At 42.1% G+C, this 12,023-nt stretch overlaps 1 protein-coding gene across 1 annotated transcript; it reads left to right on the forward strand.

Annotated features, from left to right (window-relative positions):
- The first annotated feature begins 3,130 nt into the window (after positions 1-3,130).
- LOC113279105 (ribosomal L1 domain-containing protein CG13096-like) lies at positions 3,131-3,658 on the forward strand. Its single transcript, XM_026527815.1, has 2 exons — positions 3,131-3,437; positions 3,540-3,658. Exons 1-2 carry the CDS (start codon positions 3,131-3,133, stop codon positions 3,656-3,658), a joined length of 426 nt encoding a protein of 141 aa, XP_026383600.1.
- The last annotated feature ends 8,365 nt before the right edge of the window (positions 3,659-12,023 follow it).

Raw genomic sequence — 12,023 nt, forward strand, 5'->3', positions numbered from 1 at the left:
TGTGGGACCGGCTAGGGCATGGCCGGCCGGCTAGAGCCCGGTCCCACAAGTTTTCCTAATTTTCCATGATTTTAGAGAAAATACATGAAATTAGGTAATTTTAAGGAAAATTCATAAAATCAAGGAATTTTCATAATTTGAGAAGGAATAATAAAATAATGGGACGTGCCTTGGCCGTGGCCGGTGCCACGACACTTTTCCCTAATTTTATTATTTCTTGATAAAATCATGTGATTTAGATAAAAATACATGAAATTAGGTAATTTTCATGATTTTAGGGAAAATTCATAAAATCAAGGAATTTCATAATTTGAGAGAAATAATAAAATAATGGAGACGTGAGGTGTGGGACCGGTCACGACCAAGGCATGGCCGGCTGGTGCTCGGTCCCGCGACACCTTTCCCTAATTTAATTATTTTTTGATAAAATCATGTGATTTAGATAAAAAATACATGAAATTAGGTAATTTTCATGATTTTAGGGAAAATTCATAAAATCAAGGAATTTTCATAATTTGAGAGAAATAATAAATAATGGAGACGTGAGGTGTGAGATCGGACACGGCCAAGGCATGGCCGGCTGGTGCTCGGTCCCGCGACACCTTTCCCTAATTTTATTATTTTTTAATAAAATCATGTGATTTAGATAATTTCTTTGAAATAAAGGAAATTTGCTCGAACGAGAGGATTTTCATGAGATCGTGAAAATAGTAAAAATATGGTAAAATATAAAATTGGGCGCGGGACTAGTCACGGCATGACTGGCCGGCTGGTGAGCCTAGTCCCCTGGCGCTTTTGTTTAATATTTTATTATTATTTTCCCTTCCTATTTTGCATAGGTTCCACGTTCGTTCGTATTTTTGAAATGCTCGTTCGTGCATTCAAAATGCTGGTCTTTGCATTATCTGCTAATTACACTTGCACCATTTTTGTCAGGGCTTATTCGATGCTTAGATGCCTATTCCGTTGAATATTTATTACTAACCTGTAGAATTCTGCTGGGAAGAACCACAGATTGAAGTAACGAAATATAACGAGGAATCGTAGAATATTGCTGAATATTCAGGCGATTAATTGACGACTCGTAGAATTTTGCTGGATATTCAGACGATGGCTCGTAGAATATTGCTGGATATTCAGACGATTTAAGATAATTAATTGCTGGTTCTATACTAGAAGGGCTTCTTGTCTAGGAGCATTAATTATCTGAGGGTTGAGCAATATGAACATGCTGGAGTGTCATATTCCTCTTGCATAGTCGGGGAAAATCTGGTTACATCCCGAAGACGTTGTCGCTCTATACTAGCAGACATGCTGTCTAGGAGCCGCCCAATCTTTCGATTCTATACAGTATGAGATGTGCTGTGGCCTTAGCTGAGAGACTGCACATCTTCATCTTCTCTGAGAGACTTTCTCCATCAGAGGTGGCATGAGCTTTCATGCACAGAGACATGAGTCTCGATACTCATCCGATTGCCAGATCCTGAGTAATTACTGAAATTTCTCAGTATTCATGAGATGTGTCGTGGCCTCAGCTGAGAGACTACACATCTACACGTACTCTGAGAGACAGCCTTCTCAGTCAGAGATTTATGACATGAGCTTTCATGCTTTAATGAGAGACATGAGTCTCAATACTCATCCGGTTGCCGAATCTGGAGTATAGTTTTCCAATTCTACCCTTTGTCAAAAACCCAGCATCTACATTAAGTCCCATGCTTAGTGAGGAACAGTCATGTTCCTCAGTCAGCATTTAATGGTGATTTTCCAGGCATAAAAATAAGTAATTGAACTTAGTCATAAGATAAGATATTACGGGATTTCGAATGAATGAGCAAACCATGGTTTGAGCGAGAACCTCTGTGGCATAATAGAGCGTCATCCCAGTGAACATAAAACCGTGTAGAACCGGTGGTTCGATGGTGGAACCTTGGTTGGTTTAGGATTCACGGGTCAGTCCCAAAAGGGAAATCCTTATGGAATTAGGTTTTGGAAATAAAATTAGGTATAAAAGGAAATTAATCCTTTTCTTTTTTTTTTTATTTCTTCCCACAACCGACCACCATCTTCATCTTCCTCCCATCTCACGTCCGAGCATCAGGAGAAGCAGGAGAAGTTCGCCGGAATTCCACCGTCGGCGTCGTCCGTTCACCGTCCGGCCGAATTCCGTCCGGTAACGTCCAGGTATTATTTTTTTTTAACTTTTTCTGGCTGATTTCATGAGTTGTTCATGCTTCCATCATGTTAAAATTCTAGACATGTGTATATGTTGACGTGAGTTTTGTAGAAAAACCCTTGTTTTATCAAACGTATGTTCGTTCGATCGTTAGATTTCAAAACTAATAAAAACCCCTGATTTATGGGAGATTTTTTTATATATATGGACTTAGGTCCGGTGATAAAACTTAGTGTATGAGCTTTCATGTGAACCAAGATTTTACCTTAATAGATGTGAGTTTTCACAAAACCGAAATAAACCCCGTTTTAGAAGACGATGCTCATTCGAGGAAAATAGATATATATTTTTATGTATGCGAACTTATGTCCAGTGATAAAACTTTATTTGTGAGCTTTCATGAGAATTAGTATTTTATCACAATAGGTGTGAGCTTTCACAAAACTAGCATAAACCTTCGTTTTTAATAAAACGCTAATACGAAGGAAAATAGATTTTTTTATATATATGTAGCCGTGACATATTTTATGTGAAACATGATGACATATTTTATTCACATGGATTTGTTCTTATTAGATAAATTCTGAAAATTTACGTGAACAAATTGCATTAATTGTTGCTTTGTAAAATCAAGACGTGGGTTTTGAGTAACCTTCAAACTAGACAATTTATTTACGATGAAATAGTGTCTTGTTGTAAATTTCATGAGGTCAGTTGTGTGAATGTTCACATTATGAAAATTATGTCTATGATTTTATCAGAAAATCATTTTTCATGAACTAATGAAGTGTTGTTCGTTATTGCAGGTTTCAAGGAACGAATTGATTTCGTGTGTTAACTCTTGTATTGCAACCACTATTGTTAGTGAAATTGAAAGAGGTAAGATTCAAGAATTACCATTTTGTGGATGAATTTATCTGCATGTCGATAACTCCATGCTCCTGGTTTCAGAAAATGCCGGCTTCCAGCGGTCATAGTTATTCATCCGGTTCTGACAAAGATCCCAAAGCTCCCATAGCTAAGCCGAGAGCCAAGTTAATTCGCGATGAGGGAGCAAAGCCCATCGTACCCTCGAATGAGCGTAGAGTTACTTTCGCCGAACTCGTGAAAAGAAAAGCCGAAGACGATGATAAAGATGCTCGTCAGCGCACAAAGGATCGAATCCGGCGCAAAATACAGAGAGTTGAGGAAAAACGCCAATTCTTAGACGGGGTACCCTCTGATTCTAATGCTGATGCTGCTGAAGAAGAAACCGCCTGGGGTTATCCTGATCAGTGTTCCAAAGAATTCGAAAGTCCCATGAACATTGCAGCTGAAGCGGAAGAAGATTCAGATTCAGATGATGATTTTCATGCTCATCCAGACGTCACCAATAGTCATGACAGTGATTCCAAAGAAGAGGATTCTGAGAAGGATAGTGATGAAAACTCTGAGAAAGACAGTGATGACGAATCTGACAACTCAGATGGATCTGACGAGTAGCTTTACATCTCTTTTTTTCTTTTTTAGTATTTGAATACTCTCAATCTTCGTAGTAGATGTCTTCATTCCAACAACTTTATTGAAGTATTTAGGTCTTCCTTTTGAACGAGAGATTTTATTAATGCAAGTTCTTCTTGATTGAATTAAGCAAACCGAGCCACTCTTCATGCCGAACTCATTGTAATCTCCCTTAACCCTTGTGGTTCTTCATCTTATGAAAATATCCAAACATAAGCTGTATAGTACATGGGGCCGTGTGACTTGCCGATCACAATTAACCTTGGTCAGTCCCCAGTGCACTATTTTACTTCCGCATCTCCAGTTTGACCTTGTTCAAGACTTAGGGTTTCAGTAAAACTCGTAACTGAATCGGAGATAAGTGCCTGTTGTATCTTGTATATATCTTTGTAGATTTAGGGTTTATCACTTGCGCCAATATTTCCTCCATTCCTAAGTTAGTTTCATCACAGAAGAAATTTCGATCATCATACCTCTCATATCATGTCTGCTGATAATACTTCTTCTCAAAACGGACTTCGGTCGAAACATGGAGTAGAAGCGCCCATCTTGGTAAGTTGCACATCTTTTCCATCCGTTCAGTTGAGGTTACTGATCGTAGAAGATGATTTGTTGCAGGATAACCAGAAGAATCTTTCTTCTCACAATTCAAGGCCCAAGCGGACTGCTAGAACTCCTGCCCGATATAGGTCGGCTCCTGCTGAGACTGGATCATCTGTAAGCAATCTTATAATCTTGAAATTTTACCATGTCTAATTCAGGCGAAATTAAACACTTCCCGTTCATCACAGGCGGATGTTCGTGTCGTTGTTGATGCTAGAAGGAGAAGGAGTGGAAAGTCCGTGACTGTGGTCGAGGTTGAAGACAGTGGCAATCGAGCATGTGAAGATTCTGCAGAATCCGTGGAGACAGAAGACAGTGTTCACGCCTGTGAATACCCGACAGCTGGACTTCGTTTGAAGCTCCATTGGTTAACACTTTCCCAGACAATGAGATGGTTGGTGGATTTGTCATTCCCAAGTGCCATGCACCTCTGTATACCAAGATCTGGAAAAAGTATGGGTATTGCTACTACGGAAGTGTGGAAAGGTTTCTACCCACTCTCTTGACTACAGTTGCAGGGCTGCTACCGATCATTGAAGAAATGAACCAAATGCACCTGCGAGACGTCAAGAATCAGGAACTGCACAAGTGGGATGAGATGATTTCCAATTGTGAGATATTGCGATTCAATGTGAGCTGGCTTCGTCGTCGTCTTGAGATAATTAAGATCCATAAGGCGGCGGAGGCTGCTGATGCGATTTCCATGACCACTGCTTTACTGGAGGAGGAAAAGATACTGGCTTTGGAGTCAGCGAGGGTTGAGAAGGCGGTTGAGGATTTGAAGGCAAAGACTAGGATCTTCTAGAAGAAACTCGACAGGGTTTCCTATAGGGATTATCCATTGCTGGATGGTTTGTTCTGAGTGAATATTCAGGAGAGTTGTAATGTTGGTTTCTGACAAGGTAGAATAATCTGATAGTATGAGGAGTTTTGTTCAATTGATGAATATTTGATGAACGAATGAGCATCTTGCATGCTCTTTGAAGGAAATAAATTACATTTGAGATGTATTTTGAAATAAAGGTTAATTATCTGTTGTTGATCAAGCGTAATAGGCTTTGAGCCATTTGTCGTTGATAATATTTCCTTCCTTTCCTCCACTGAGTGCTAAAATTTTGTAGTATCCACTAGACACCGCTTTGATGATAACATACGGCCCTTCCCATTTCGGAGAGAATTTGGGAGCAGACATGTCTTGTTGAATGTGCTTTGCTGTCTTTAATACCAAATCTCCTACTTGAAAAGTTCGGGGTTTTACCATTTTGTTGTAAGCCCTGGATACCCTCTGTTTATAAGCCTCCACGTACTTTTCTACTTTAGCTCTCCTTGATTCAAGCATGTCTAGTTCAGCAACTCTTGACTTGGACACTTCAGCTTCATCCCATTGTATTCCGCTAGCCGCTGCAATCCTTGCTGAAGGAATTTTTATCTCGGCTGGGAGTATAGCATCAGCCCCATAGACGAGCGAATACGGTGACGTCCCAATTGAGCTCCTTGGTGCAGTTCTGTAAGCCCACAAAGCCATGGGAAGTTGCTCATGCCACGATCGTGGATTGTCATGAATTGTTCGACTGATAATCCGGATCAAAGTTTTGTTGGTACTCTCGCTTGGCCGTTTCCTTGGGGGTAGTATGGTGTGGAGAAGATCTGTTTAATCCCGTACTCCTTGAGTAATTTCTCGACATCTTGATTGGCGAAAGGAGTCCCATTATCTGTGATGATATGTTTAGGGACGCCGAATCTACATATAATATGCTCCTTGATGAAGGCTGCAATAGTTACCCCTGTGGTACCTCTGAGCGGGATTGCTTCGACCCACTTAGTGAAATACTCAGTAGCTGTGATGATGTATTCATGCTGCTTTGAGGATGCTGGATTGATCTTCCCGATGATATCAAGTCCCCAGCTATAGAAAGGCCATGGACTATTCACAGAGTGTAATGGAAGACAAGGGTATGAATGAGATTACCGTGAATCTGGCATTTATGGCACTTCTGAACGTATGCGGCTGCATCATCTTCCATAGTCGGCCAGTAGTATTTCTCGTGGATTTGGAGAAACAACTTCTTTTTCCCCTGATGTTCTCCTTCATGAGTTTCTTTCAGGACTGTCAGGATTTCATCTTCGGCTAGGCATCTCAACAAGTCTCCTCCAAAGCTTTTGCGGTATAAGATTCCGTCAAGAAAAACAAATCTCTTAGCTCTCTGTATGAGTTTGATTGCATCTTTCTTTTCTGGTGGCGATTTGTTGTCTCGAAGATATTCGATGTAAGGCTGCCTCCAGTCCGCGGTGTGAAGGAGTGTTAGCACCTCCAAATGATGAGGAGGTGTCTGACAATTAGGACAAGCTCCCTGCAAAGTCCTCGACTGTGCTTCCATGGAAGGCCAATAGTACCCGAGTCTCTGGAGTCTTCTATAAAGTGTTATCACCAGCGTCTGTCCGCACACTTCTTGATGCACACTTTCGAGTTTTTCTTTCGCTTCTTCATCACCCAGGCATCGTGATAGAGAGGCATCCGGGTTACGATGGTATAAGGCTCCATGAAGCAAGAAGAAGTTCTTCAGTTCTTTAAGGCTGATCGTCCCTTCTGTAATGGAGCTGCTCAGTTCATGAATGATAGGTGCTCTCCAGTCATTTGCTTGAGCTTCTTCAGTTTGATTAAGCCACGTGGATGACACACTCGTCTTTGCACTATGATGGATTTCTCTGATCCTTCGAATTGCAACTTGGAGGCAAGAGTTGCTAAGCAATCAGCATGCCTATTGTTGGTTCGGCCAGTATGGGTGATGGTCGCGTCGGCGAAATGAGTCAGGAGTCGCTGTGCTTCAGCCCTGAATGGAGCAAGTGTTATCTCTTTGAGAGAGTACACCCCATTCATTTGATTGACTAGTAGTTTTGAATCTCCTCTGATCTCCAGATGCATTGCTCCTGCTTGTTTAGCTAAGGATAATCCTAGCAAGAAGGCCTCATACTCTGCTGAATTATTTGTACAGTGGAAATCCAGCTTGAATGAGTGTGAGAATACCTCTCCTGATGGCGAGACCAAGACTATGCCCGCTCCTCCAGTATCATTACTAGGAGTGGCGGATCCATCAAAGTACAACAACCATGTTTCTTCTTTAACGACTGAGATTCCTGGAAGTTCTCCTGGTACATCATCTGGTAATGTCGCGGAATCTTCTCCTGGGAACGCTGCTAGTAAATCTGCTACTGCTTGACCTTTGATTGCTTTGGGGGAAACACATACTATGTCGAATTCCGACATCTGAAGCAGCCACTTTCCAGGTCTTCCTATCAGAGCGGGCTTTGAGAGTAAAAACTTTATGGGATCAGCTTTGGATACAAGCACAACTCTGTTGGATAGTAAATAATGCCTGAATCTTTGCATTGCATGAGCTAACGCCAGCATGCTCTTTCAGCTTTCGGGTATCTGAGTTGAGCATCCTTCATGGTTCGGCTGAAATAGTAAATCGGATGCTCGACGCCTTCTTCGTCTTCTTGAGCCAGTAGTGCTCCAATAGCAACATCACTGGAGGTTGTATAATATCAACGGTCGACCCTGCACTGGAGACCTCATGACTGCAGGTGATAAAAATCTGTTGTATTTTCTGAAATGCTTCCTGCTGAACATCCGTCCACGTGAAACTCGCTCCCTTCTTCAGCAGAGGGGTGAACGAAGCAATAAGTTGAGCCAATCCTGGTATGAAGCGTCTGATGTAATTCACCTTACCCATGAAGCTCTGCAGTTCCTTCACAGTGCGTGGAGGAGGCATGGTGGAGATGGATTTCGCTTTGTCCGGATCGACTTTGATCCCTTCGGCAGTGACCAAGAATCCCAGAAACTTTCCAGAAGAAACTCCAAAAGCGCATTTTAGAGGATTCATCTTCAACTTGTATTCTCTGCATCTTTCAAAGACTTGTCTCAGAACTTCTAGATGGGATGTTCGAGCTTTCGATTTCACCACGATCATCAACATAATCTCTACTTGCTTGTGCATCATATCATGAAATATTGCTGTCATGGCTCGTTGGTAGGTGGCGCCAGCATTCTTCAACCCAAAGGGCATCACAGTGTAATGAAAATTCCCAATGGGAGTGCGAAACGCGGTCTTGGCGGCATCATGTTCGAACATTTTGATTTGGTTGTACCCACTGTAACCATCCATGAATGAGAACATACCGTGGCCGCTGGTCGCATCAACGAGCATATCAATGTTGGGTAAAGGAAAGTCATCCTTCGGGCAGCATTTATTTAGGTTTCTGAAATCTACACAACATCTGATTTGGCCATTTTTCTTAACTGGGACGATTAGCCAGCCAGGTTGGATGTTGAATAGGCTTGATAAATCCTGCTACCAGCAATTTTTGAATTTCGGCCTTGATTTGTTCCTCGACCTCATGCCTGAACTGCCTGGGGTTGTTTGACAGCCTTGGAGCCGGGAATGATATGTAGACGGTGAGTGACCAGTTTGTCATCCAGGCCAGGCATTTCTTCATACGTCCAAGCAAATATATCCCGATACTCCTTCAGTAGCTCTACCAGACCTGCACGCTCTTCCGGTGATAGCGCAGAACTGACCAAGATCGGTCTTGGATCTTCCTCTGTGCCGATGTTAACCGTCTCAAGATCATCAGTGGTAGAATTCGTGCCATCTTGCAACTGTTGTGGAGCTTCCTGAACTTCATCCTCGGGTAGTTGTTCATTCTGACACGATTCACCAGTGCGGGGAGACTCTTGATCAATCTCCCCTATTAATTGCTAATCTTTGCGTCGCCGGTAAATGACCCTTCCTTCTGCGTCATGAGTGGTCATAAAATTGGATCATGAGATCATAGTTTCATCTTTTCGGCGCTTGAACGATGTAGCAGGCGATTCGACTGGTTCCGCTTCCGAATATGGTGATGATGCGGATGCCTCAATAGCCTTCCAACTTGGAAGCGGGGTAGTGTAGATTTTCTTAGGAGGTTCAGGGGCGCTTCTCTGAGACTCGATGAATTCTGCATCGTAGGATAGAGCATACGGAGATGATGAAGCAACTATGCGGACGATCTTTTTATTGAGTAACACCTTCATGCATTGGTGGTAGGTTGATGGAACTACCTTGTTGTCATGGAGTCAATGTCTCCCAAGTATCATGTGGTAGTCAGAATCTTGTTCGATCACGTGGAATTTCACCTTTGATTGAATTGGTCCTACCCTCAAATCTATGTACGCGTATCCATATGTGTGGCTTCGGCTTCCTTCAAACCCTGTCATTAGGATGGGATGACGAATGATTTTACCTCGTGGGAATCTGGCCATTCTAAGAGTTTTCATACTAACAATGTTGGTGGAAGCACCGGTGTCGATGAGAGCTCTTCTAAATTTGGTGCCTTTGATGAAGCCAGTCACGTATAACGCGCGATTGTGCCCTTCGTCTGCGATGCAATCTTCCTCTCCAAAAGTGATGTTGTCGATTGAATGTTCAGATATCAGGGATACTTCTTCAAATGCTGGGGTTGGTAAAGTTATTTGTACGTCAGATGATATTTGGTTGAGTGCGGCAAACATGTCCGTACGCTGTTCCCTGGAAAAGTGTAAAAGTTCACACAAATTTTCAATCAATTGTGCAACCTCTTGATCCACCGGCTTTTCATAAGTAGTGAAACTGTTGATTTGAGGGTCGGGCGTTGATCTAGTCCCCAGTGTTGGGACTTCCGACACACCGCCCAACTCAGATTTCAGCTTGATGAGAAAATCCAGTATGTGATCTGTTGTGTTCTTCATCAGATCCATGTTTCTGGTGTGGACTTCCAGAATTTAAGATAGCTCTGCCATAGTCGGGGTTCCCCTGCCTTCCGTGTCGTCAGGTGTAACATGAGGAATCCTGCCATTTGAAAAATTATGGATTGGGTCTCGATCAGTTGAATTAGTCCTAAGACCAACCATCTTGTGAAAATGAGATTACAACCGAGAGATTAATCCCCCACTGTGATCGCCAATCTGTGGATAGGGAAAAACGATTTGCTGGTTTTTACGGAATTGAAGAGTCGACCGTGTGGAGACTCCTTGAACCGAGCGGAATGTTGAACCTCACACAGATGCACTGCAAGAAGAGAGTGCTTTAAGTTCGAGAGATCAATCTGTAAGACCCCGGCCTAAACCAAGAAAAATGGCCGTTCTAGAGTCAATTCGATCACAAGATAGGATGGGTTGATCTGTAGGAGGGAAGCTGAGAAATGCGTGAGATCAATGGTGATCTGAGATTGTAGGTGTGTTGTGAATTCAGCGTGAAAATGCTCTGAATGATTGAATTTTTCTCAATTGAGAGTAATTTCTGTGAGTTCGTGTAGACGAAAGATTGTCTATATGAACTTTGATGAGAAATTGCTCGTCTTGGCGAATATTGTTCGAGTGTTCGAAAACTTCTGTATTTTCAATCAGGATTCAGGGATATTTTATAATGCCGGAGCTGAAAACACCATGATCCCATGAAGTGTGACAGTTGCTGGAATCAGAGAAACGGGAAATGGGGAAATCATGTTAAAACCAATTACTCATCGTGCGGAGACTTGGTTAACTTTCCACCCACTACTTTGCTGACTCTTCCAACTGATTCCACGACTTGCTCACATTCTCATCGTGGGTGAACACACGTGCCGTAGACCGCCAGACCAAAAACCTAGTTAATATCCCCCCATGTGACACGATTGAAATCTCGTGATTGTGGAGTCAGTTGCTGACTTTATGGGACGATGAGTCCATGCAGCGCTGAGTTGAACATGATTAGAAAATGTTTCGAAACTCATGAATTTAATATGTCTGCTGAGACGAAGTATCATTATAACCTAAGACGAGCCAAGGCATGGCCGGATGGTGCTCGGTCCAGCGACACCTTTCCCTAATTTTATTATTTTTTGATAAAATCATGTGATTTAGATAATTTCTTTGAAATAAAGGAAATTTGCTCGAACGAGAGGATTTTCATGAGATTGTGAAAATAGTAAAAATATGGTAAAATATAAAATTGGGCGCGGGACTAGTCACGGCATGACTGGACGGCTGGTGAGCCTAGTCCCCTGGCGCTTTTGTTTAATATTTTATTATTATTTTCCCTTCCTATTTTGCATAGGTTCCTCGTTCGTTCGTATTTTTGAAATGCTCGTTCGTCCATTCAAAATGTTGGTCTGTGCATTATCTGCTAATTACACTTGCACCATTTTTGTCAGGGCTTATTCGATGCTCATATGCATGTTCCGTTGAATATTTATTACTAACCTGTGGAATTCTGCTGGGAAGAACCACAGATTGAAGTAACGAAATATAATGAGGAATCGTAGAATATTGCTGAATATTCAGGCGATTAATTGACGACTCGTAGAATATTGCTGGATATTCAGACGATTTAAGATAATTAATTGCTGGTTGTATACTAGAAGGGATTCCTGTCTAGGAGCATTAATTATCTGAGGGTTGAGCAATATGAACTTGCTGGAGTGTCATATTCCTCTTGCATTGTCGGGGAAAATTTGGTTACATCCCGAAGACGTTGTCGCTATATACTAGCAGACATGCTGTCTAGGAGCCGCCCAATCTTTCGATTCTATACAGTATGAGATGTGTCGTGGCCTCAACTGAGAGACTGCACATCTTCATCTTCTCTGAGAGACTTTCTCCATCAGAGGTGGCATGAGCTTTCATGCACAAAGACATGAGTCTCGATACTCATATGATTGCCGGATCCGGAGTAATTACTGAAATTGC

The sequence above is a fragment of the Papaver somniferum genome, chromosome 5 (assembly GCF_003573695.1).
Source record: "Papaver somniferum cultivar HN1 chromosome 5, ASM357369v1, whole genome shotgun sequence".
Classification (NCBI taxonomy): Eukaryota; Viridiplantae; Streptophyta; class Magnoliopsida; order Ranunculales; family Papaveraceae; genus Papaver; species Papaver somniferum.

Bases quoted from the DNA above. Each gene is read 5' to 3' on its own strand.
- LOC113279105 (XM_026527815.1), top strand. From the start codon at position 3,131: ATGCCGGCTTCCAGCGGTCATAGTTATTCATCCGGTTCTGACAAAGAT. The intron at 3,438-3,539 runs GTTATCCTGATC...ATGCTCATCCAG, and splicing joins TGAAGAAGAAACCGCCTGGG to ACGTCACCAATAGTCATGAC.